The sequence below is a fragment of the Nerophis lumbriciformis genome, linkage group LG25, assembly GCF_033978685.3.
Source record: "Nerophis lumbriciformis linkage group LG25, RoL_Nlum_v2.1, whole genome shotgun sequence".
NCBI lineage: Eukaryota > Metazoa > Chordata > Actinopteri > Syngnathiformes > Syngnathidae > Nerophis > Nerophis lumbriciformis.
This window is the reverse complement of record NC_084572.2, coordinates 34,852,157-34,879,381: the sequence shown is the minus strand read 5'-3', so window position 1 is coordinate 34,879,381 and position 27,225 is coordinate 34,852,157. Positions and strand designations below refer to the sequence as shown.

At 43.4% G+C, this 27,225-nt stretch overlaps 1 protein-coding gene across 1 annotated transcript in view; it reads right to left on the bottom strand.

The window, feature by feature from the left end:
- The window catches only part of c3b.2 (complement component c3b, tandem duplicate 2), a 68,596-nt gene that overhangs the window by 15,430 nt on the left and 25,941 nt on the right, over nucleotides 1–27,225 (bottom strand). The window contains exons 13-31 of the mRNA XM_061984264.1: nucleotides 24,114–24,269; nucleotides 23,914–24,043; nucleotides 23,774–23,842; nucleotides 21,118–21,408; nucleotides 20,789–21,050; nucleotides 15,913–15,998; nucleotides 14,006–14,145; nucleotides 13,716–13,925; nucleotides 13,574–13,634; nucleotides 10,975–11,058; nucleotides 10,705–10,908; nucleotides 10,521–10,596; nucleotides 6,474–6,636; nucleotides 6,292–6,399; nucleotides 6,071–6,224; nucleotides 2,951–3,111; nucleotides 1,037–1,192; nucleotides 901–960; nucleotides 739–829 (exon numbers count right to left, since the gene is read on the bottom strand). Coding sequence (XP_061840248.1) covers nucleotides 739–829; nucleotides 901–960; nucleotides 1,037–1,192; nucleotides 2,951–3,111; nucleotides 6,071–6,224; nucleotides 6,292–6,399; nucleotides 6,474–6,636; nucleotides 10,521–10,596; nucleotides 10,705–10,908; nucleotides 10,975–11,058; nucleotides 13,574–13,634; nucleotides 13,716–13,925; nucleotides 14,006–14,145; nucleotides 15,913–15,998; nucleotides 20,789–21,050; nucleotides 21,118–21,408; nucleotides 23,774–23,842; nucleotides 23,914–24,043; nucleotides 24,114–24,269 — 2,662 coding nt within the window. The remainder of the gene's footprint in view (nucleotides 1–738; nucleotides 830–900; nucleotides 961–1,036; nucleotides 1,193–2,950; nucleotides 3,112–6,070; nucleotides 6,225–6,291; nucleotides 6,400–6,473; nucleotides 6,637–10,520; nucleotides 10,597–10,704; nucleotides 10,909–10,974; nucleotides 11,059–13,573; nucleotides 13,635–13,715; nucleotides 13,926–14,005; nucleotides 14,146–15,912; nucleotides 15,999–20,788; nucleotides 21,051–21,117; nucleotides 21,409–23,773; nucleotides 23,843–23,913; nucleotides 24,044–24,113; nucleotides 24,270–27,225) is intronic.

Here is a 27,225-nt window from a genome sequence, read left to right as displayed (position 1 = left end):
ACAAACTTAATAACTCACCTGCATTTTAATAGGTACGTTAAAATAAAGCATTTCAATTGGTCGTTTAAATAGGAATGAATTGATTACATTTGAAATAAGTGGTGCAAAAATAAAGGCAATTATTTAAATAAGTAAAATGTGAATTAGTTAACTTTAACTTAATATTCTACATAAGTAATTAGAAATGAAGTTAATTAAATAAATAATGAAAATATGAATTAAATCATATTTAGCATATGTAATTGAAAATAAAGCAATTAAATTGGTAATTAAAATTGGAATCAATTAATTCAATTTTAAATAAGTGGAGCATAAATTAACTAAATAAGTCAAATGTGAAATAGTTCACCAACATTTTTATAAGATATTGAAAATAAAGTTGATTAAAGAAATAATGAATATATTAATTAATTGAAAATAAAACAATTAAATTGGTAATTTAAATATGAATTAATTGTTTGGAATTTAAATAAATTTGCTAAATAAAGCCAATTTACTGAATTAGTAAAATATTGTTACATTGGAAATAAGTCATTGAAAACAAATCCAAATAAAAAAAATATGTGAAATTGTTCATTAAAATTTTAATTAAATATGACATTTTTGTGAAATAAGATCTGAAATAATTATATTAGCGTATCTTTCTTTATTGTGTGTGTGTGTGTGCAAGATGACGCAACAACGAGGGGAAGGACATGAGTGCTTGGTGCAAATCTGGATAAAGGTGCAGACACTCACCGCTGGCCTCCTCGATGGCGACGCTGAGCTCAAAGTTCTTGCAGGGAATCTTCTCATCCACCTCGTGCAGCTGGTTGTAGTAGGTCACCACCTGCGGGGGGTCATGTGACAGGAAGTCAGGGCTTCAGTCGCCATCATCATCATCATCCTCGGTGGTCCCACCTCCAGTATTCCCTGTCCGGTCCCTGTGGCCTCCACAGTCAGGTCCAGGTGAGCGGGCAGCTGCCGAGAGGAAGACCAGGAGTCAGGAGTCAGAGAGACGCAGACCAGAACGTTAGCGTCGGACGACATTTCTCACGCGGGACGACTGAGCGGCGTAGGCGGTCCTGGGGTTGAAGTGATAGCGGATGTCCCGGCGGCCCGTTATCCTGACGTCCACGTCCAGATCCAGCTCGTTAGCGGAAGGAGTGTTGAATAAGTACTCCGACAGCGCCTGCAGCACCACCATGGTGGACTGAGAGGAGGACAAGGAAAAAGAAGAAGAGTCAGAATAAAAAGACGAGCCAGAAGAATGTTCAGAAGAGTCAGAAGAAAAAGGGGAAAAAAAGAAGAAGCGTCAGAAGAAGAGTGACAAGAAGAGGAGGAAGAAGAAGAAGAAGAAGACAAGTCAGAAGAAAAACAAGAGTCAAAAGAAGAGTGAAAAAAAGACCCAGAAGAAAAGTCAGAAGAAGAGTCAGAAGAAAAAGAAAAGAAAAAAATCAGAAGAAGAGGAAGAGTTAGAAGAAGAGTCCGAAGAAGGAAAAAGGAAAAAAAAAAAGAAGAGTCAGAAGACAAATAAAAAGAGTTAGAAGAAAAGAAGAGCCAGAAAAAGAAGAAAAAAAGCCAGAAAATAGAAGAATCAGAAGACAAAGAAGAAGACAAGAGTCAGAAGAAGAAAAGCCAGAAGAAGAGCCAGAAGAAGACAAAGAAGAAGAAGAGTCAGAAAAAAGTCAGAAACAGAGTCAGAAGAAGAGCCAGAAGAAGAAGAAGAAGAAGAAGAAGAAGAAAAAGAAAAAGAAGAGTGAAAAGAAGACCCAGAAAAAAAGTCAGAAGAGTCAGCAGAAAAAGAAAAAAGAACAGTCAGAAGAAGAGGAAGAGTTAGAAGAAGAGTCAGAAGAAGGAAAAAGGAAAAAAAGAAGGGTCAGAAGACAAAGAAAAAGAGTTAGAAGAAGAATAAAAAGAGCCAGAAAAAGAAGAAAAAAAGTTAGAAAAAAGAAGAATCAGAAGACAGAAGAAGAGCCAGAAGAAGACAAGAGTCAGAAGAAGACAAAGAAGAGTCAGAAGAAGAAAAGCCAGAAGAACAAGAGACAGAAAAAGAGTTGGAAGAAGAAGAGTCAGAAGAAGAAGAGTCAGAAGAAGAAGAGTCAGAAACAGAGTCAGAAGAAGAAGAGCCAGAAGAAGAAGAAGAGTCAGAAGAAGAAGAGACAGAAGAATAAGAGACAGAAAAAGAAAAAGTCAGAAAAAGAAGAGCCAGAAGAAGAAAAGTCAGAAAAAGAAGCAGAAGAAGAAGAAGAAGAGTCAGAAAAAGTCGGAAAAAGAGGCAGAAGAAGAAGAAGAGTCAGAAAAAGAGTCGGAAAAAGAGGCAGAAGAAGAAGACTCAGAAGAAGAGCCAGAAGAAGAAGAAGGGTCCGAAAAATAGTAAGAAAAAGAGTCAGAAGAAGAAAAGCCAGACAAAGGGTCAGAAAAAGAGGAAAAGTTAGAAATAAAAAGAAAAAGAAGGAAAAAAGAAGAGCGAGAAGAAAAAGAGTCAGAAGAAGAAGAAGAAAAAAAGAAGAGCCAGAAGAAGAAAAGTCAGAAAAAGAGGCAGAAGAAGAAGAGTCAGAAAAAGTCGGAAAAAGAGGCAGAAGAAGAAGAAGAAGAGACAGAAAAAGAGTCGAAAAAAGAGGCAGAAGAAGAAGACTCAGAAGGAGAAGAGCCAGAAGAAGAAGAGTCCGAAAAACAGTAAGAAAAAGAGTCAGAAGAAGAAAAGCCAGAAGAAGAAGAGTCAGAAGAAGAAAAGCCAGAAGTAGAGTCAGAAGAAGAGGAAAAGTTAGAAATAAAAAGAAAAAGAAGGAAAAAAGAAGAGCGATTAGAAAAAGAGTCAGAAGAAGAAGAAAAAAAAAGAAAGAGTCAGAAGAAGAAGAAGAAGAAAAAAGAAAGAGTCAGAAGAAGAAGAAGACGACATGTTTAATTTCCACCAAAAGCGACCCCTCCACACACACACAGCAAGAAAGAAAGCAGGACAAGTTGGCACCTGAGTAGAACCGAAGCCTCCTCCAATCCTCCTCTGACTGTTGAGCCACTTGAAGGCTTCCTTTGCTTCAGTCATGTGACCCAACTTGACCAATGCCAGCAGGGCGTAACCTGTGGCCTCCAAGCTGAACAACTGGTTCTGCCTGTCAGGCCAGTGGCTGCCTGCGGGGGCAGCAGAGGCCTCAGTTACACCACCTAACATTTTGTTGTCATGGTTACCAGGATGTCAGTGTGAAGTTTAATACCACGATTTTATTCAAACAACAGCAGTGGTGTGGAGCCTCAAACACAGCTGGCAAAAATAACGAGTTAACTCATGTGATTAATCACATTAATCATTTACATATTCAGATTAATCACACTATCTACGTGCTCTTTAATCATTGTTATGGTCAATGGTCAGGTCAATGTATTATTAAAAAATAAACACATAAATAATTCAATTAAAATTACAAAAACAAATGATATTATAATAAAACAAAATTGTAAACATAAAAGACTGGACTTTAATGGTTTTGAACAAATAAATAACATGCATTAAATAAAACATAACAATTTTCCTCCTTGTTTCTGACGATAAAATTGCATTTGTGTCCAAATATTGGGGACTTTCTGAAGTTAATTTGAATTACACAAGCAAGTAATAACGGTGACCTTTTGGTGAATTTTCTGATGAACGTACAAAGGTGAAACAATACAAAAAGAACGCCATTGTAAGGTAATAATACTAACAATAGCACTCGTAAAGGTGTTAGCATATTAGCTCATATTTAACGTACAAATATGGATTAAACCACTCCTACAGACATCACACATGGGACGGTTTAGTGAGTAAGAATTGTTTTAGTTATATTGTAAAACTTACAAACGTTGCTTGGAGTGACGAATGAAGGATCCACACGAGTAGAAAAGCTATAGACGGATAAAAGACCTAATGGCAACTGTACTTCCGGTAGGTTCATAGCTCAGTCTAAACTGAAAGGCAATGTCGCGAACTGGTCCAAAAGGTGGCGCCATAGCACAAACAATAACCCCCCCACTCAGTGTCTTTGCCTGTTTTTTTATTTATTTTTCTATGATTTATATTATGGCCGGCCGTCACCGAAGAAAAATCCATTAATTAGCCGTAGCGTGTTATAAGCCGCAGGGTTCCAAGTGTAGGAAAAAAGTAGCGGGTTATAGTCCGGTGCGGCTAATAAACGGGAAAACCGTTTTTCTTTAAAAATGTAGTGGGTGTAGCTTAAATACTCTATAGTCCGGGAAATACGGTAGGTTCGTAAGTTGAGGTTCCCCTTACCTGTCTCTTGTCTGCAAATATTAAAAATAATAAATATCCATCCATCCATCCATCCATCTTCTTCCGCTTATCCGAGGTCGGGTCGCGGGGGCAGCAGCCTAAGCAGGGAAGCCCAGACTTCCCTCTCCCCAGCCACTTCGTCCAGCTCCTCCCGGGGGATCCCGAGGCGTTCCCAGGCCAGCCGGGAGACATAGTCTTCCCAACGTGTCCTGGGTCTTCCTCGTGGCCTCCTACCGGTCGGACGTGCCCTAAACACCTCCTTAGGGAGGCGCTCGGGTGGCATCCTGACCAGATGCCCGAACCACCTCATCTGGCTCCTCTCGATGTGGAGGAGCAGCGGCTTTACTTTGAGCTCCCCCCGGATGGCATAGCTTCTCACCCTATCTCTAAGGGAGAGCCCCGCCACCCGGCGGAGGAAACTCATTTCGGCCGCTTGTACCCGTGATCTTGTCCTTTCGGTCATGACCCAAAGCTCATGACCATAGGTGAGGATGGGAACGTAGATCGACCGGTAAATTGAGAGCTTTGCCTTCCGGCTCAGCTCCTTCTTCACCACAACAGATCGATACAGCGTCCGCATTACTGAAGACGCCGCACCGATCCGCCTGTCGATCTCACGATCCACTCTTCCCTCACTCGTGAACAAGACTCCGAGGTACTTGAACTCCTCCACTTGGGGCAAGATCTCCTCCCCAACCCGGAGATGGCACTCCACCCTTTTCCGGGCGAGAACCATGGACTCGGACTTGGAGGTGCTGATTCTCATCCCAGTCGCTTCACGCTCAGCTGCGAACCGATCCAGTGAGAGCTGAAGATCCTGGCCAGATGAAGCCATCAGGACCAAATCATCTGCAAAAAGCAGAGACCTAATCCTGCAGCCACCAAACCGGATCCCCTCAACGTCTTGACTGCGCCTAGAAATTCTGTCCATAAAAGTTATGAACAGAATCGGTGACAAAGGGCAGCCTTGGCGGAGTCCAACCCTCACCGGAAACGTGTCCGACTTACTGCCGGCAATGCGAACCAAGCTCTGGCACTGATCATACAGGGAGCGGACCGCCACAATCAGACAGTCCGAAACCCCATACTCTCTGAGCACTCCCCACAGGACTTCCCGAGGGACACGATCGAATGCCTTCTCCAAGTCCACAAAGCACATGTAGACTGGTTGGGCAAACTCCCATGCATGGGAAATAATAAATAATTAGTATGGAATTGAATTAAAATGCTACAGATTTCAAATAAATACATAATAATAATAATAATAACACTTTACATTGAGCAAACAACCTCAAAGTGCTACAGTGTATTAAAAAAAATAATAATAATAAAAAGATAATAAAAATAAAAACTAGAACAGCCAATAGCTAGAACTAGTATGCATATATCTATAAAAAGGCTTTTTTTAAAAAGAAGGGTTTTTAAGCCTTTATTAAGTGTGAAGTGAATTATATTTATATAGCGCTTTTTCTCTAATGACTCAAAGCGCTTTACATAGTGAAACCCAATATCTAAGTTACATTTAAACCAGTGTGGGTGGCACTGGGAGCAGGTGGGTAAAGTGTCTTGCCCAAGGACACAGCGGCAGCGACTAGGATGGCGGAAGCGGGGATTGAACCTGCAACCCTCAAGTTGCTGGCACGGCCACTCTACCAACCGAGCTATACCGCCCCATTAAAAGCATCCACAGTCTGTGGTGCCCTCAGGTGGTCAGGGAGAGCGTTCCACAGACTACAAAAAAAAGTTCTTCAAATGCTATGTAGGAAATTCAAGAGGTTTTCAAATCCTGAAACTGAAAGTAAAGAAGTATGAATATGAAGGTACCTTGACGTGACGCCCTGAGATGTCTTGTAGGGTCAAAGGCCGGTCCTTTCCCCACCAAGGCCAGCGCGTAGGAGGCGATGGCCACCGTGTAGGGCCTCATGCCCGACCTCATCAGGGCCTTCCTCAGGTATTCTACTGTCCTACCAATGGACGTCTGTAGGGGGCAGACGTGTGAGATCATCGCCATAGCAACAGGAGAACTGCCCGGTTGAACGAGTCACCTCCAGTTTTTGACCGCTGCATCGGATTCCCGCCTGCTCCGCCTCCGCCAGCGCGATGAGGACGAAAGCCGTCAGCGTGACCTCGCCGTCCCTGCCGTGTACTCCGCCCTGGCGGACGAAGAAGTAAAACGTTCACGCCGACGCCAGCGCTTTCTGTCCAGGCGAGGGCGAGTGCGTCTCACGGTCATGGTTGTGCTGTACACGGGGTTGTCCTCCACGAAGTAACCCTTGGGAAGCCTCTGCTTGTTGCCCACCAGGAAGTTGAGCGGCTCACAGACTTGCTGGGTGTCCACGCCGATGATGGAGTGAGCCATGGAGAAGACCTTCACTACGTACGCCGTGATCCTGCAGGCGCGCACATACACTTGGATTAGATCGGAAGAGGCTCCGCACATGTGGGCCTAATTTATTCAATACAAATAACAAGTAAACGTCAGAAACTCCCTGTGTGAATTTCACCCTTGGCCCGCCAACTCTGCTCTCAACCTCTTGATCGAAGCTAAAAAGCTAGCGTAAAGCCAACTCGGAACCAACTAGCATACTTGCAAGATGGCGCCAAGTATCCAAATCCATAAATTTTAGGTTTATACAAGTGAAATCAGTAAAAATGCTAACATAAAACATTAGCATGCTAACCTTAGCAAAAGAAGAGAGCATACTTCTATGAGGGCGCCAAGTATTAAAACGCATCATTTTTAGGTTCAAACGAACAAAATTAGCAAGATATTGGCATAAAATTTTAGTATGCTAACATTAGCATGATGACATGGAAAAATTTAACATACTTCTAGTATCAAAATCGATGAGTTTTAGGTTTATACTGAAAGAGGCAAAAATGCTAGCATAAATCGTTGATATGCTAGCGTTAGCACGTGAATATAAAATAAGTTAGCATACTTCCAAGATGGCGCCAAGTATCAAAATCCGTGATTTCTAGGTTCATACGAATGAAAAAGGCAAAAATGCTAACATAAAACATAAGCATCTTAACGTTAGCATACTAATACAAAAGAAGATAGCATACATTCTGTGAGGGCGCGGCGTATCAAAAAACATAATTTTTAGGTTCAAACAAACCAAATTAGCAAAGATGCTAGCATAAAGCATTGGGAAGCTAACGTTAGCGTGATGCCTTCGAAAAAGTTAATGTAGATAGCGCCAAGAATCAAAATCAATCATTTTTAGGTTTATACGAATGAAATAGGCAAAAATCCTAGCATAAAACGTTAACATGCTAACATCAGCATGCTAATATAGAAGAAGTTAGCATACTTCCAAGATGGCGCAAGGAAGTAGCAAAATCTGTGATTTTTAGGTTTAAACATACAAAATTGGCTAAAAAACTTGCATAAAACGCTGGCATGATGACATAAGGAAAGGTAGTGTACTTCAAAAACCGCGGCAAACTTTAAAATACACTATTGTATACGCTTAAACATATGAAATTAAATAAAAAACTGGCATCAAAAGTTAACATGCTAATGAATAAAAATAATAAATAAAATAAAACCGCACAAACTAATGGCACGTTTGTAAAGTGCTTAAAATAAAAAACAATGATTTGGTCACATTGGGTCAAACTATCCCATGTGCTGTAGTGAAAAAAGGTGTGCAACGGCGCAGATTCTGGCTGAACAGCATGGTCCCCTCGAACTTAAGTCTATCAGTGCGCGTCTTCATCCAAGATGCGCACTTTGAGTGGAGCAACACTTAAATGTGGGCGTTTTCTCCCAAATCTGTTGGGCATATTCTCCCTTAGACTTGAGTCAAAGGGAGATATAAGTGCAATATAAGTCCATTATACTGCACTTGTAACCAGGAGACAGTGAGCATTTAGGGTGACCAATCAGAAAGGAGGTTGCTGGACCGTGTATTCAAGTCCCGCCCATATGTGCCACTAGGGAGGAGCACTACACATGTAGACAACGAAGAAACGAAGAGCGAGTGTAAAGAGAGTCCGTGAGCGCAACCAGAGTCTTTGTGTGCGCGGGCAGAGAGACCATGACTGCAGAGAGGCTATGCGGGCAGAGAGACCATGCAGGCAGAGAGGCTATGCGGGCAGAGAGACCACTCGGGCAGAGAGGCTATGCGGGCAGAGAGACCATGCGCACAGGGAGACCATGCGTGTAGAGAGGCTATGCGGGCAGAGAGACGTGCAAAGAGACCATGCGGGCAGAGAGACCATGCAGGCAGAGAGACCATGCGTTCAGAGAGACCATGCGGGCAGAGAGACCATGCGCGCGGAGAGATTATGCGGGCAGAGAGATAGGCAGAGTGGCCATGCGCACAGAGAGGTTATGCGGGCAGAGAGATGGGCAGAGTGACCATGCGAAGCAGAGAGATCACGCTGGCAGAGAGATAATGTGGGTAGAGAGACCATACGCGCAGAGAAAACATGCGCGCAGAGTGACCGTGCAGGCAGAGAGACAGATAGGCAGAGAGACCATGCGGGCAGAGAGACCATGCGGGCAGAGGGACCATGCGCGCAGAGAGACCATGCGGGCAGAGAGACCATGCGGGCAGAGAGACCGTGTGTGCAGAGAGACCGTGTGGGCAGAGAGACCATGCGGGCAGAGAGACCGTGTGTGCAGAGAGACCGTGTGGGCAGAGAGACCGTGCGGGCAGAGAGACCGTGCGGGCAGAGAGACCATGCGGGCAGAGAGACGGGCAGAGAGACTATGTGGGCAGAGAGACCATGCGGGCATAGGGACCATGCGGGCAGAGAGACCATGTGGGCAGAGAGACGATGCGGGCAGAGAGACATGTGGGCAGAGAGACCATGCGGGCAGAGAGACCATGTGGGCAGAGAGACCATGTGGGCAGAGAGACCATGCGGGCAGAGAGACCATGCGGGCAGAGAGACCATGCAGACAGAGAGTCTATGCGGGCAGAGAGACCATGCGGGCAGAGAAACCATGCGCGCAGAGAGACCATGCGGGCAGAGAGACGAGCAGATAGACCATGTGGGCAGAGAGACCATGCAGGCAGAGACCATGCAGGCAGAGAGACGGGAGAGGGATCATGCGGGCAGAGAGACGAGCAGAGAGACCATGTGGGCAAAGAGACCATGCGGGCAGAGAGACGGGAGAGGGATCATGCGGGCAGAGAGACGAGCAGAGGGACCATGCGGGCAGAGAGACGAGCAGAGAGACCATGTGGGCAAAGAGACCATGCGGGCAGAGAGACGGGAGAGGGATCATGCGGGCAGAGAGACGAGCAGAGAGACCATGTGGGCAAAGAGACCATGCGGGCAGAGAGACGGACAGAGAGACCATGCGGGCAGAGAGACGGGCAGAGGGACCATGTGGGGAGAGACGGGGAGAGGGACCATGCGGGCAAAGAGACGGGCAGAGGGACCATGCGGGCAAAGAGACGGGCAGAGGGACCATGCGGGCAGAGAGACGGGCAGAGGGACCATGCGGGCAAAGAGACGGGCAGAGGGACCATGCGGGCAAAGAGACGGGCAGAGGGACCATGCGGGCAGAGAGACGGGCAGAGGGACCATGCGGGCAGAGAGACGGGGAGAGGGACCATGCGGGCAGAGAGACGGGGAGAGGGACCATGCGGGCAAAGAGACGGGCAGAGGGACCATGCGGGCAGAGAGACGGGCAGAGGGACCATGCGGGCAGAGAGACGGGGAGAGGGACCATGCGGGCAGAGAGACGGGGAGAGGGACCATGCGGGCAGAGGGACCATGCGGGCAGAGAGTCTATGCGGGCAGAGAGACCATGCGGGCAGAGAGTCTATGCGGGCAGAGAGACCATGCGGGCAGAGAGACCATGCGGGCAGAGAGTCTATGCGGGCAGAGAGACCATGCGGGCAGAGAGACCATGCGGGCAGAGAGTCTATGCGGGCAGAGAGACCATGCGGGCAGAGAGACCATGCGGGCAGAGAGACCATGCGGGCAGAGAGTCCATGCGGGCAGAGAGACCATGCGGGCAGAGAGACCATGCGGGCAGAGAGACCATGCAGACAGAGGGTCTATGCGGGCAGAGAGACCATGCAGACAGAGAGTCTATGCGGGCAGAGAGACCATGCGGGCAGAGAGACCATGCGGGCAAAGCTACAATGCACAGAGACCATAAGTGCAGAGACAATGCGTGAAGAGACCATTTTGAAGTGTTGTTTATGCTGGCAGAAATTGGCACTGTTTTGACACCAGGCGCCCTTCTTCTTGCCTTTCAAGTAAAGTAATCAAGTACTGACACAAGTTCAGCTAAAGTACTTACCAAGTACTTGCACCTTCCCTCCTGTAGGGGGGGTAAGAGCCATCAGTCTTTTTGTAGGCCAGCTGGTTTTCATAGCCTGGGAAGATCGAAGAAGACGTCTCAAACACGATGACCTCATCCACTATTGTATCCCTTCATCCATCCTTCCAGCAAACACTCGTCCTCCATATCCCTCGTCGCTCACCTCTCCTGATGTATCTCAGCGCGTCGACCTTGCGCAACACGCCCACGCTCTCCCAGTCGTCGCTGCGTTCCAGATAGAGGGTGGCAATGAGCGGCAGCGTGATGGTGGCCAGGTTCTGCTCCACGCAGCCGCCGGGCATCCGGATGAGGGACGCCAGGGAGTCGTCGCTGATGGAGTTGTCGATGCTGTCAGCCAACACGTTCCCTGGGAGAGGGAAACAGGAGTCCAGAACAATCCTCTCTTTTCATCCCACCATCGCCGATGTCTGACCTCTGACGTTGATGAAGGTTTCCGGCACCGAGTTCGGTACCACGCCCTCCAGTTCCACCTTGCCCACATGGACTGTCTGCTTTTCTGTGGAGCAGTGGTTCTTAATTATTCTCTGTCACGCCCCCCCTTGGGGACATCATTTTTTTTCACACCCCCCTTAAGTGAATGTTTATTTTGTTATCTGCAGGTGTCAAGATAGTTCGATGCCATCACGCTATTACCTCTCACCCCCCTGGTTATATGTTCCTCGGGTAATAACAATGTTACATTATATCAGTGATTCCTCATAATTTTCTCTCACGCCCCCCTAAGGGGCCCAAAAAATTTCACGCCCCCCCCGAATGCAGCTGAGATAGGCTCCGGCACCCCCGGTAACTTAATATTTGTTTTTATTAATCTGTATGTGTATATTCTTTACGAACACTAAAGATGCCATTACGTTATTGCCTCTCACGCCCCCCCAAGGAGTAGTATTTGTTTCCCATCCCTCGAAGTTATTGTTTAATTTTTTTTATCTGTATGTGTCTACATAGCTCTTTTCGAGCACTAAAGACGCCATTATGCTATTGCCCCTCACACCCCCCCTTCCAAGTTACCTCAAACACATCTCCCTGAAGTAAATGTTTATTTTCCTGTATATGTCGAGATATACGCTATTACGCTATTGCTTCTCACGCCCCCACCCCCGCACATATCACGGCAAGCAAAATGCTTTTCTGGTTATATGTTCCTCGGGTAATAACAATGTTACATTATATCAGTGATTCCTCATAATTTTCTCTCACGCCCCCCTAAGGGGCCAAAAAAATTTCACGCCCCCCCCGAATGCAGCTGAGATAGGCTCCGGCACCCCCTGTAACTTAATATTTGTTTTTATTAATCTGTATGTGTATATTCTTTACAAACACTAAAGATGCCATTACGTTATTGCCTCTCATGCCCCCCCAAGGAGTAGTATTTGTTTCCCATCCCTCGAAGTTATTGTTTAATTTTTTTTATCTGTATGTGTCTACATAGTTCTTTTCGAGCACTAAAGACACCATTATGCTATTGCCCCTCACGCCCCCCCTTCCAAGTTACCTCAAACACACCTCCCTGAAGTAAATGTTTATTTTCCTGAACATGTCAAGATATACGCTATTACGCTATTGCTTCTCACGCCCCCCCCCCCCCGCGCACATATCACGGCAAGCAAAATGTTTTTCTGGTTATATGTTCCTCGGGTAATTACAATGTTACATTATATCAGTGATTCTTAACCATTTTCTTTCACGCCCCCCCCAAGGGGCCAATTAGTGTTCACGATCTCCTTAACTTAATATTTGTTTTCATTAGTCGGTTCATGTCAGGAATATTCTTTACGAACACTAAAGATGCCATTACGCTATTACCTCTCACGCCCCCTTACACGACACCTCACGCCCCCCCATGGAGTAGAATTTGATTCACACCCCCCCGAAGTTATTGTTAATTTTTTTATCTGTATGTGTCTACATAGTTCTTTACAAGCACTAAAGACGCCGTTATGCTATTGCCTCTCACGCCCCCCCCCCCTTCCAAGTACAGCCCCAGTTACATTTTTCTATAGGACATAATTTTTCATACATCCCTGAAATAAATGTTTATTTACCTGTATATGTCAAGATACACGTTATTGCCTCTCAAGCCTAAGGGACATACCTTTTTTCACGCCCCCCCCCCCCCCCCCCCAAAAAAAAGTTAGTATTAGTTTCTTATCTGTATGGGTCAGGACAATTCTTTGCTAACACAAAAGACTATTTCACGCCTCAACACACCTCCCTGAAGTAAATGTTTATTTTCCTGAACATGTCAAGATATACGCTATTACGCTATTGCTTCTCACGCCCCCCCGCGCACATATCACGGCAAGCAAAATGTTTTTCTGGTTATATGTTCCTCGGGTAATTACAATGTTACATTATATCAGTGATTCTTAACCATTTTCTTTCACGCCCCCCCCCCCAAGGGGCCAATTAGTGTTCACGATCTCCTTAACTTAATATTTGTTTTCATTAGTCGGTTCATGTCAGGAATATTCTTTACGAACACTAAAGATGCCATTACGCTATTACCTCTCACGCCCCCTTACACGACACCTCACGCCCCCCCATGGAGTAGAATTTGATTCACACCCCCCCGAAGTTATTGTTAATTTTTTTATCTGTATGTGTCTACATAGTTCTTTACAAGCACTAAAGACGCCGTTATGCTATTGCCTCTCACGCCCCCCCCTTCCAAGTACAGCCCCAGTTACATTTTTCTATAGGACATAATTTTTCATACATCCCTGAAATAAATGTTTATTTACCTGTATATGTCAAGATACACGTTATTGCCTCTCAAGCCTAAGGGACATACCTTTTTTCACGCCCCCCCCCAAAAAAAAGTTAGTATTAGTTTCTTATCTGTATGGGTCAGGACAATTCTTTGCTAACACAAAAGACTATTTCACGCAATTGCCTCTCACGCCCCCCCCCCCCCCACACACACACACACCCCGACCCCCAGGGGTGCCCGTCCTACTATTTAAGAAGGTGGGGCGGGCACTCCTGGGTTAAAGTCCACTGGTCGCCCACACCTCCTTCAGCAGACGGGTTCAGGACGGCACTTTGGACTTTGGTCTTCTGGACTCCATCCATCTGTTTGTGTCCGACACGAGAATGCTTAGTCGGCATATTTTGAGACATTGGGATGCATCGAAGCCGCCGCCATCAACTCACCACCACGCGCAGGAGCTTCTGGACGCGGTCTCCGCCCATCAAGTCACGGGCCACCACCATCACCTCGATGGGGAGCCTGCCCACCGCCAGGGGCATGATGGTGTAGGGCACCACCTTGGACGCCCCCGCCGCCAGCGTCACTTCCTGCGTGTGTCGGTCCCTGAAGGCGACGCTGCACACATCTTCCGTCTTCATCAGAACCACGCGCACCTGAGGGGACGTCAAAAGACCAGAGCCCGCTTGAACGGCTCCGCCCAAAACGGGGTCAGGCGTGAAAACGCGGCGCTCACGTGCAGATCGTCGTAGCCGTAGTTGTGGATCACGGCCTTGATCTCCACTTGTTCGTTCCTCGCCACCGAGTACGGGAGCTTCAAGTCCACGAAGAAACGCTTCCAGGCTTTGATGTTGTACGGCTCGGCCACGCAGAAACCTAAAAGTCGAGGTGTGTCCATTAATGAGGTGTTGGACATCTCCCACACCAAACACTTCCACCTCGGTGGAAGCTTACAATAGTGTGGCGCTGGCTAGCTTGCGCAGGTGTACCTTAGTGTAGAATAATTATGTATAAATGATCACGCAACTCTTATGCTTAAAGGCCGTTGCTATAGTTATTATCAATTGTGCTGAAGTTGTACTTTTCTATCTGTGCAAAGGGACAACTTGCAATCTAGGATTGCGAGTCGTCTCGTATCAGTGTTTGTGTCCAGACCCGGCCTGCTGACTGCCAAGGCCGAACATCGAGTACCGTGACGCAGACAAAGCAGAGACAGGGCGATATCACGAGTGTCAGCACATTTGCATTTCTGAATAATCATATATTGTGTCTAACTAGGGCTGCTGAAATTACCCCCCTTCCTTCAGAAATCCTAATCTACGATTTGACTCCCTCGAATGGCCTTGACGCTCCAACAACAGGAGCAGGCTGTTCTGAAAACATCCCAGAGGATACCTCAATGATGGACGCTTTTGACCTCCCTCCCTCCTCAACGACACCTGGAGTCGAACTTTTGCTTGCATGCAGAACGGCCCCAGGCCTATGAACATGATTGATTCCCTTTCGGGGTGATGGACGGCTGGCAGCGCTTCATAGCAGCAGTCGACCTCCAGGGTCCCAACTCCCCCCACCCTCTGTTGCGAGTTGTCGTGATTAAATGTAACATGTTTATGTGTGCATGGCATGGATGTTTTTTTTCCCACTCCAGACTAGGCCCCCTTAGGAGCCCAGTCTCGATTGTATTTTTTTTACTCATCTTCCTACCCAGCGTTTTACCTTTTTCCCACCTTTTACGGAGCGCCTTGTAGCAACCCATCAGCGTTCCTGTTCTGTAACCCTGTACACTGTTTGTTTGTCTAATCTTGAACAGGTTTGTGCTGAAAACATGGTTTCGTTGTACTTGTTGCATTACCGTCTCTTAGCATCTCTTACCGTCTCTTAGCATCTCTTACCGTCTCTTAGCATCTCTTACCGTCACTTAGCATCTCTTACCGTCTCTTAGCATCTCTTACAGTCTCTTAGCATCTCTTACAGTCTCTTAGCATCTCTTACAATCTTTTAGCATCTCTTACCATCTTTTAGCATCTCTTACCATTTCTTAGCATCTCTTAGCGTCTCTTAGCGTCTCTTACCGTTTCTTAGCGTCTCTTAGCATCTCTTACCGTCTCTTAGCATCTCTTACCGTCTCTTAGCATCTCTTACAGTCTCTTAGCATCTCTTACAGTCTCTTAGCATCTCTTACCGTCTCTTAGCATCTCTTACCGTCTCTTAGCATCTCTTACCGTCTCTTAGCATCTCTTACCGTCTCTTAGCTAAATGTATTGTTTCTTACCATCTCTTAGCGTCTCTTAGTGTCACTTAACACCTCTTAGCTTTTCTTAGCTAGCGTTTCTTAGCTTCCCATAGGACAGGATAGGATAGACTTTATTTATCCCATAATATGTAAAATATAAAAGACCTACCCTATCCAGAAGCAGCCTCGGTGATGTAACCAGGGACCTCCCAAATAAATAGAGGAGCACGTGGGACTGTACCTTAGAGCGTAGGTTGGAACTGTAACTAAGTGTACAGCCCAATACGTCTCTCCTCATTGAGCAAAATGTAACTCTGTCTCTGAATGATTCCTTGCTTCTTGTCTGTTTAATAAATGTCATCAGCGTTTGAACCTGACACTTAGCATTCAAGCTACGCTGGTCTTCTTACCTGTGTTAGGCGAGGAGCTGATGGCCATCACCCCCCACTCTGTGATGCTGTCAGGTAAAGCCTGGGTCACGTCCTTAGACGCTAACCTGATCAGTTGGAAATGACAAAGCAGGGAAATCAAACATTCATCTCGACATGCATGAACCTGTGACAACATTAGACGTTATCAACATTATTATAGCAACGTGATGCTACATGCTAACATTACATTGTAACATTATTTTAGGCTAGCAACACTAGCATAGCTATGTGAGCCACATGCTCACATTACTTTTTAGCATCACGCTAGGTTAGCGACATTAGCATACCTTTGTGACAATACGTGCTAACATTACATTTTAACATCATGCTAGGTTAGCGACACGAGCTTGGCTAAATCATGCTACATGCTAACGTCATGTCTAGGTTAGCGACATTGGCATACATATGTGATAAAACATACTAAGATTAAATTTTAACATCATTATAGGGTAGCAACACTGGCATAGCTAAATGATGCTACATGCAAACACAATTCTAGGTTAGCGACACTAGCATAACTATGTGATGTTACATGCTCACATTACATTTTAAGATAATGCTAGGTTAGCAGCCTAAGCATACCTATGTTAGCGACATGCTATTATTACATTTTAACATCATTCTAGGTTAACACAATGGCAGAGCTCAATGAACAACATGCTAACATTAAATTTCAACATCCTTCTAAGCCAGTAACACGAGCATGTTACTGGCATGTTACTCGCATGTTAATAGCTATGTGTCGCTAGATGCTAACATTACATTTTAACACCATGCTGGGTTAGCAACTCTAGCTTATCTATACGAGCTACATGCTAACAACACATTTTAACGCAATTCTAAAGATACATGCTAACAACAATTTTTCAACATCATTGTTGGTTAGGAACACTAACATAGCTAATAGCTATGTGATGCTACATGCTAACATTACATTTTAACATCACGCTAGGTTAGCGACTGTAGCTTGGCAATATGAGCTACAAGCTAAATATTCATTTTAGTGCAATTCTAAAGCTACACTTTTTTAACCTCATTGTTGGTTAGCAACGATAACATAGCTAATAGCTTGGTGACGCTACATACTAATATTCAATTTTACCATTATGCTAGGTTAGCATGTTCACTGAATAAAAACTATCTGATCAAACATACGGTCTGTATAGCTGACGAACGGATAGCTGTCAAGAGTCATTTTAAGATGTGTAGTGAAGCCTGATTTAAAAAAATATATATTTAAACCCCACCCATTAGTCTTTGCGTCGAATAAAAACTATCTGATCAAACATACGGTCTGTATAGCTGACGAACGGATAGCTGTCAAGAGTCATTTTAAGATGTGTAGTGAAGCCTGTTTTTTTGTGTGTGTTTTTTTTAACCCCACCCATTACTCTTTGCGTCGAATAAAAACTATCTGATCAAACATACGGTCTGTATAGCTGACGAACGGATAGCTGTCAAGAGTCGTTTTAAGATGTGTAGTGAAGCCTGATTTTTTATTTTTTTTAACCCCACACATTACTCTTTGCGTCGAATAAAAACTATCTGATCAAACATACGGTCTGTATAGCTGACAAACGGATAGCTGTCAAGAGTCGTTTTAAGATGTGTAGTGAAGCCTGGTTTTTTTTTTTTTTTTACCCCACCCATTACTCTTTGCGTCGAATAAAAACTATCTGATCAAACATACGGTCTGTATAGCTGACGAACGGATAGCTGTCAAGAGTCATTTTAAGATGTGTAGTGAAGCCTGTTTTTTTTTTTTTTTAACCCCACTCATTACTCTTTGCGTCGAATAAAAACTATCTGATCAAACATACGGTCTGTATAGCTGACGAACGGATTGCTGTCAAGAGTCATTTTAAGATGTGTAGTGAAGCCTGATTTTTTATTTTATTTTTTTTCTAACCTCACACATTACTCTTTGCGTCGAATAAAAACTATCTGATCAAACATACGGTCTGTGTAACTGACGAACGAATAGCTGTCAAGAGTCATTTTAAGATGTGTAGTGAAGCCTGTCTTTTTTCTTCTTTTTTTAAACCCACCCATTACTCTTTGCGTCGAATAAAAACTATCTGATCAAACATACGGTCTGAATAGCTGACGAACGGATAGCTGTCAAGAGTCATTTTAAGATGTGTAGTGAAGCCTTTTTCTTTTTTTTTTTAAACCCCACCCATTACTCTTTGCGTTGAATAAAAACTATCTGATCAAACATACGGTCTGTATAGCTGACGAACAGATAGCTGTCATGAGTCATTTTGAGATGTGTAGTGAAGCCTGATTTTTTTATTTTTTTTTAACCTCACATTACTCTTTGCGTCGAATAAAAACTATCTGATCAAACATACGGTCTGTATAGCTGACGAACGGATAGCTGTCAAGAGTTGTTTTAAGATGTGTAGTGAAGCCTGTTTTTTTTTTACCCCACCCAATCCTCTTTGCGTCGAATAAAAACTATCTGATCAAACATACGGTCTTTATTGTTGACGAACGGATAGCTGTCAAGTCATTTTAAGATGTGTAGTGAAGCCTGTTTTTTGGGGGGGGAGTTTTACCCCACCTAATCCTCTTTGCGTCGAATAAAAACTATCTGATCAAACATACGGTCTGTATAGCTGACGAACGGATAGCTGTCAAGAGTCATTTTAAGATGTGTAGTGAAGCCTGTTTTTTTGTGTGTGTTTTTTTAACCCCACCCATTACTCTTTGCGTCAAATAAAAACTATCTGATCAAACATACGGTCTGTATAGCTGACGAACGGATAGCTGTCAAGAGTCATTTTAAGATGTGTAGTGAAGCCTGATTTCTTTTTTTTTTTAACCCCACCTATTACTTTTTGCGCCGAATAAAAACTACCTTTTCAAACATACGGTCTGTATAGCTGACGAACGGATAGCTGTTAAGAGTCATTTTAAGATGTGTAGTGAAGCCTGATTTTTTTTTTTTTTTTTTTTTTTTTAAACCCCACACATTACTCTTTGCGTTGAATAAAAACTATCTGATCAAACATACGGTCTGTATAGCTGACGAACGGATAGCTGTCAAAAGTCGTTTTAAGATGTGTAGTGAAGCCTGATTTTATTTATTTTTTTAACCCCACCCATTACTCTTTGCGTCGAATAAAAACTATCTGATCAAACATACGGTCTGTATAGCTGACGAACGGATAGCTGTCAAAAGTCGTTTTAAGATGTGTAGTGAAGCCTGATTTTATTTTTTTTTAAACCCCACCCATTACTCTTTGCGTCGAATAAAAACTATCTGATCAAACATACGGTCTGTATAGCTGACGAACGGATAGCTGTCAAGAGTCATTTTAAGATGTGTAGTGAAGCCTGATTTTTTTTATTTTTTTTAACCCCACACATTACTCTTTGCGTCAAATAAAAACTATCTGATCAAACATACGGTCTGTATAGCTGACGAACGGATAGCTGTCAAGAGTCGTTTTAAGATGTGTAGTGAAGCCTGATTTTTTTTTTTTTTTAACCCCACCCATTACTCTTTGCGTCGAATAAAAACTATCTGATCAAACATACGGTCTGTATAGCTGACGAACGGATAGCTGTCAAGAGTCGTTTTAAGATGTGTAGTGAAGCCTGGTTTTTGTTTTTTTTAACCCCACCCATTACTCTTTGCGTTGAATAAAAAGTATCTGATCAAACATACGGTCTGTATAGCTGACGAACGGATAGCTGTCAAGAGTCATTTTAAGATGTGTAGTGAAGCCTGATTTTTTATTTTTTTTTCTAACCTCACACATTACTCTTTGCGTCGAATAAAAACTATCTGATCAAACATACGGTCTGTGTAACTGACGAACGAATAGCTGTCAAGAGTCATTTTAAGATGTGTAGTGAAGCCTGTCTTTTTTCTTTTTTTTTTAACCCCACCCATTACTCTTTGCGTCGAATAAAAACTATCTGATCAAACATACGGTCTGAATAGCTGACGAACGGATAGCTGTCAAGAGTCATTTTAAGATGTGTAGTGAAGCCTTTTTTTTTTTTTTTAAACCCCACCCATTACTCTTTGCGTTGAATAAAAACTATCTGATCAAACATACGGTCTGTATAGCTGACGAACAGATAGCTGTCATGAGTCATTTTGAGATGTGTAGTGAAGACTGATTTTTTTTTTTTTTTTTAACCTCACATTACTCTTTGCGTCGAATAAAAACTATCTGATCAAACATACGGTCTTTATTGTTGACGAACGGATAGCTGTTAAGTCATTTTAAGATGTGTAGTGAAGCCTGTTTTTTGGGGGGGAGTTTTACCCCACCTAATCCTCTTTGCGTCGAATAAAAACTATCTGATCAAACATACGGTCTGTATAGCTGACGAACGGATAGCTGTCAAAAGTCGTTTTAAGATGTGTAGTGAAGCCTGATTATTATTTTTTTTAACCCCACTCATTACTCTTTGCGTCGAATAAAAACTATCTGATCAAACATACGGTCTGTATAGCTGACGAACGGCTAGCTGTCAAAAGTCGTTTTAAGATGTGTAGTGAAGCCTGATTTTTTTTTTTTTTTTTTTTTTTAACCCCACCCATTACTCTTTGCGTTGAATAAAAACTATCTGATCAAACATACGGTCTGTATAGCTGACGAACGGATAGCTGTCAAGAGTCATTTTAAGATGTGTAGTGAAGCCTGATTTTTTTTTTTTTTTTTTAACCCCACACATTACTCTTTGCGTCAAATAAAAACTATCTGATCAAACATACGGTCTGTATAGCTGACGAACGGATAAAGTCATTTTAAAATGTGTAGTGAAGCCTGATTTTTTTTTTTTTTTTTTTAAATCCCACCCATTACTCTTTGCGCCTTGTGACCTCACTCACCCATCTGTGTCGGCGTCGCTGGGCAGGTTGATGTCGGTCCACAGCCACGACTCGAAGAACTTGGAGCGCAGGTAGACGTCCCGCTCCTCCAGGTAATCGTCCTCTTCGTACTCCTCGTGTTCCACGCGTTCCTCTTGTGGCGGTTCTTCCTGCTCAACCACACTCGGTTTCCTGAGGTATGCTTCCGTAGTGTGGAAGGTCTTATGGGGGGAGTTGTACGTCACGACAGACCCCCCGGACTCGGCTTGTCTACTTCCCCAGTCTACCAAGAGGAGCAGAATTCTCATGTGATCAGCAGTCCAGGTTCTCAGCCGCCATGAAGGACTTACGAAACATTTCTCTCCGAAGAGGGATTATGGGTCCCAAAGGTCCGCGGTGTGCAAAGGTGGGCACGGGTGGTGCAGTGGTGGTGGGTGCAACGGTAGTGGGTGCATAGGTGGTGGGCAGCTCCGTGTCCAGCTCCTGGTCCCGGTAGGTGGCGCAGCAGTAGCGGAAGGCCCTGATGCACTCCCAGCCCTCCGTGATGTAGAGAGAGCGCCTGGTGCACGAGTAGGGCATGGGTATGTCCCGCAGCCCGTCTCTGCAGCAGCGATGCTGCAGCTTCTCCTTGTAGTGATTCTCTGCAGCAAACACAACGTCATCCATTTATCATATCATTTATTAGAACATATTTTTGACTATTGTTGTTCTTGTTTAGGTCAGGAAGGGCAAACTTTTTTTTCCTGTGAGGTTTAAATTGATCAAAACTAAAGGATGGGAACCAATATGACACATTTTGTAGCATTGAAGATGCTAAGATCAGTTCAAGGTATGTCAACAAATATTAAACAAATGAGCTAAGATGGAGATACGAGAGAGAGACAGAGTTAAAGAGAGAGATGAAGAAAGGTAAGCGTGAGAGAGAGAGATAATGATATAGAGATATAAGAGAGAAGTATAGAGAGAAATGAGAGAGAGTGATAAAGGTAGAGAGAGAAAAAGTGTGAGATAAGAGAAAGTGATAGGAGAACGATAAGATAAGAGAAATATAAAGATAGCAGAAAGATATAGAGAGATATAACAGATCAGGAAAGAACGATATAACAGAGGAATCTAAGGAGAGATAAGAAAGAAATTAAGAGAGCTAGGAAGAGATAAAAAGAAATCGGAAGGGAGAGACAAATAAGAAAGGGGGATACAAATATAGAGTGGAATAAGAAAGAGATGCGATAAGACAAAGAGAAATGAGAGAGATAGATACAAGAAAGATAAATAAAGATAGGAGAGAGAAATAAGAGACAAGTATAGAGAGAAATAAGAGAGATAAGAGGGAGAGAGCGATAAAGGTAGAGAGAGAAAAAGTGTGAGATAAGAGAGAAAGTGATAGGAGACGATAAGAGAAGATAAATATAAAGATAACAGAAAGCGATATAGAGAGATGTAACAGATCAGGAAAGAGCGATATAACAGAGGAATCTGAGGAGGGATAAGAAAGTAACTCAGAGAGCTAGGAAGAGATAAAAAGAAATCGGAAGGGAGAGACAAATAAAGAAAGGGGGATACAAATATAGAGAGGGATAAGACAGAAAGAGATACGATAAGACAAAGAGAAATGAGAGAGATAGATAAGAGAAAGATAAAAAAATATATAGAAGAGAGAGATAAGAGAGAAGTATAAAGAGAAATAAGAGAGATAAGAGGGAGAGAGCGATAAAGGTAGAGAGAGAAAAAGTGTGAGATAAGAGAGTAAGTGATAGGAGAACGATAAGATAAGATAAATATAAAGATAGCAGAAAGAGATATTGAGAGATGTAACAGATCAGGAAAAAGCGATATAACAGAGGAATCTGAGGAGAGATAAGAAAGTAATTCAGAGAGCTAGGAAGAGATAAAAGTAAACGGAAGGGAGAGACAAATAAAGAAAGGGGGATACAAATATAGAGAGGGATAAGACAGAAAAAGATACGATAAGACAAAGAGAAATGAGAGAGAGAGATAAGAGAAAGATAAAAAATATATAGAAGAGAGAGATAAGAGAGAAGTATAGAGAGAAATAAGAGAGATAAGAGGGAGAGAGCGATAAAGGTAGAGAGAGAGAAAGTGTGAGATAAGAGAGAAAGTGATAGGAGAACGATAAGATAAGATAAATATAAAGATAGCAGAAAGAGATATAGAGAGATGTAACAGATCAGGAAAGAGCGATATAACAGAGGAATCGGAGGAGAGATAAGAAAGTACTTCAGAGAGCTAGGAAGAGATAAAAAGTAAACGGAAGGGAGAGACAAATAAAGAAAGGGGGATACAAATATAGAGAGGGATAAGACAGAAAAAGATACGATAAGACAAAGAGAAATGAGAGAGATAGATAAGAGAAAGATTTAAAAAAATATAGGAGGGAGAGATAAGAGAGCGCTAAAGAGAGAGATACTGTTTATAGCAGGAAACGCTGATGAGAAATAAGAAATAGAGATTAAGAGAGACAGAGAGAGATAAAGAGAAACAAGAAAGAACAAGATAGAGAAAATTGATCAGCGTCATATAGAGATATAATTGAGCGATTAGAGAGACATAGATGAAGACGTTAAGAGAAAAAAGAGAGAGGGATAAGAGAAAGCTAAAAAGAGAGATAAAACAGAGAGAAATTAAAAAACAGAGAGTGAGATAAGACGGAAAACAATAGGAGATTAAGAGAGGGGAGACATAAGCGAAAGATAAACAAAGATAGGAGAGAGAGATAAAGAAAAGAGGGAGGTAACGAGTTACAAGAGAGCGATATAATGAGAAATACGAGAGAGCTATGAGAGAATGTTTAAGAGATATAACAGATGGAGATAAAGAGAGGGATAAGCGAGGTATGAGTAATTAGAGATAAATAACAAGTACAACAGAGAAAGAGATATAAGATAAATATATATATATATATATATATATATATATGAACGATTAATTATTGATTTGAATATCCATCAGGTGGGTGTGCCTAATGAATTGTCCGTGGGGACTCACCCAGCTGTGCTTTCCTCTGCAGGCGTTCAGCAGAGCGCCTCCTGGTGTTGCTGACAGGACAGTGCAGCGCTGCAGGGGAGCATAGAGACGTGACCACGCCGCACTGGAGGACACAAACAAGATGACGGCGTCCTTCTTACTTTGTCTGGTGTCGGTTCTGAAGCCGCCGCTGGACGAGAACATCAGCCCGGCGTCCTTCAGCACCCCCTGGGCACTGCCCCCCCCTCCGCGGGTACAGCCGATGTCCCCGTGCTCCACCAAGTCCCACATCTGAGGAAAGACCGAGGAAACGTTGAGTCCGCCCCGGGGACGGCGACGTCGGCGGTTGCGGTCCTCGCACCTTGCCCTGGGTGAGTCTGTCCTTGTTGAGCAGGTAGACCGAGTTGTCCACGGCAACCAGGCTGACGTTGGCCCCGGGCTCGCCTCTCACACGCACGCTGAAGATCTTCCCCGGGATGTGGTCTGACGGGAAGCTATCCACTGGGCCCACTTGCAGCTGAAACGGCACATGGAGACCACCTCAATGTACCCCCCTGGGCGTCCCTCAAACAACTTGAAGTTCAAAAGCGTGAGACTTGAGCTTCAGTGACCACACCGGCTGAGAAAAGTGTGACGATAGCCATAGAACATGATCTGGTGCTTTGACAGTGCACAGTAGCAGGACTCGCTTGTTGACACAAATGTTTGCAAAGATTTAACTCCAGTGATCATGTACTGTACTATCTGTGTTGTATGTCAACACTACGCCTTACAAACCAGTCAGTTCCACTGCAAAATAATCCACCATGGGGCCAAAGAAAGTAGCGAGTGCCAGCACTTTGATAAAGAAGGTGAGAAAATAATTTTATTTCATTATTCTATATAGCTCTTAGCATCTCTTAGCGTCTCTTAGCATCTCTTACCGTCTCTTAGCATCTCTTACCGTCTGTCAGCATCTCTTAGCATGTCTTAGCATCTCTTACCGCCTTTTAGCATATCTTAGCATCTCTTAGCGTCTCTTAGCATCTCTCACCGTCTCTTAGCATCTCTTACCGTCTCTTAGCATATCTTAGCATCTCTTACCGTCTCTTAGCATCTCTTACCGTCTCTTAGCATCTCTTACCAACTCTTAGCATCTCTTACCGTGTCTTAGCATCTCTTACCGTCTCTTAGCATCTCTTACAGTCTCTTAGCATCTCTTACCGTCTCTTAGCATCTCTTACCGTCTCTTACCGTCTTAGCATCTCTTACCATCTCTTAGCGTCGCTCAGCATCTCTAACCATCTCTTAGCATGTCTTACCGTCTCTTAGCATCTCTTACAATCTTTTAGCATCTCTTACTGTCTCTTAGCGTCTCTTAGCATCTCTTAGCATCTCTTAGTCTCTTAGCATCTCTTACAATCTTTTAGCATCGCTTACCATCTCTTAGCATCTCTTACCTTCTCTTATCTCTTAATCTCTTAGCATCTCTTACAATCTTTTAGCATCTCTTACAATCATTTAGCATCTCTTACCATCTCTTAGCATCTCTTACAATCTTTTAGCATCTCTTACCGTCACTTAGCATCTCTTACCGTCTCTTAGCATCTCTTACCGTCTCTTAGCATCTCTTACAATCTTTTAGCATCTCTTACAATCTTTTAGCATCTCTTACAATCTTTTAGCATCTCTTACCGTCTTTTAGCATCTCTTATCGTCTCTTAGCGTCTCTTACCATTTCTTAGCATCTCTTACAGTCTCTTAGCATCTCTTACAGTCTCTTAGCATCTCTTACCATCTTTTAGCATCTCTTACCATCTTTTAGCATCTCTTACCGTCTTTTAGCATCTCTTACCGTCTCTTAGCATCTCTTACCGTCTCTTAGCATCTCTTACCGTCTCTTAGCATCTCTTACCGTCACTTAGCATCTCTTACCGTCTCTTAGCATCTCTTACAGTCTCTTAGCATCTCTTACAGTCTCTTAGCATCTCTTAGCATCTCTTACAATCTTTTAGCATCTCTTACCATCTTTTAGCATCTCTTACCATTTCTTAGCGTCTCTTAGCGTCTCTTACCATTTCTTAGCATCTCTTACCGTCTCTTAGCATCTCTTACCGTCTCTTAGCATCTCTTACCGTCTCTTAGCATCTCTTACAGTCTCTTAGCATCTCTTACCGTCTCTTAGCATCTCTTACCGTCTCTTAGCATCTCTTACCGTCTCTTAGCATCTCTTACAATCTTTTAGCATCTCTTACAATCTTTTAGCATCTCTTACCGTCTTTTAGCATCTCTTATCGTCTCTTAGCATCTCTTAGCGTCTCTTACCATTTCTTAGCATCTCTTACAGTCTCTTAGCATCTCTTACAGTCTCTTAGCATCTCTTACAGTCTCTTAGCATCTCTTACAATCTTTTAGCATCTCTTACCATCTTTTAGCATCTCTTACCATCTTTTAGCATCTCTTACCGTCTCTTAGCATCTCTTACCGTCTCTTAGCATCTCTTACCGTCACTTAGCATCTCTTACCGTCTCTTAGCATCTCTTACAGTCTCTTAGCGTCTCTTACAGTCTCTTAGCATCTCTTACAATCTTTTAGCATCTCTTACCATCTTTTAGCATCTCTTAGCATCTCTTAGCGTCTCTTAGCGTCTCTTACCATTTCTTAGCATCTCTTACCGTCTCTTAGCATCTCTTACCGTCTCTTAGCATCTCTTACCGTCTCTTAGCATCTCTTACAGTCTCTTAGCATCTCTTACCGTCTCTTAGCATCTCTTACCGTCTCTTAGCATCTCTTACCGTCTCTTAGCATCTCTTACAGTTTCTTAGCATCTCTTACCGTCTCTTAGCTAAATGTATTGTTTCTTACCATCTCTTAGCGTCTCTTAGTGTCACTTAACACCTCTTAGCTTTTCTTAGCTAGCGTTTCTTAGCTTCCCATAGGACAGGATTGGATAGGATAGACTATATTTATCCCATAATATGTAAAATATGTGGTTGCAGCGCAATAGCGTCTCTTAGCTTCTCTTAGGATAGGATAGACTTTATTCATCCACAATATGTAAATGATATGGTTTCAGCGCAACAGCGTCTCATTGCTTCTCTTGGCTAGCATCTCTTAGCTTCTCTTAGGATAGGATAGGATAGACTTTATTTATCCCACAATAAGGAAATGATGTGGTTGCAGCACCGTACAATAGTGTCTCTTAGCCTCTCTTGGCATTTCTTAGCTAACGTGTCTTAGCAACTCTTAGGATAGGAAACACTTTATTTAATCCCACAATAGGGAAATGATGTCGTTGCAGCGCATTACAAAAGTGTTTCTTAGCTTCTCTTCGCTTCTTTGGCTTCTCTTAGCTAGCGTCTCTTATCTTGTCTTCTCTTATTTTTTTACTGTCACTTAGCTTCTTTTAAGCGTCTTTTAGCTAGCATCTCTTAACTTCTCTTTGCGTCTCAGTTTTTCTTATCATCGCTTAGCTTCTTTTATCATCTCTTAGC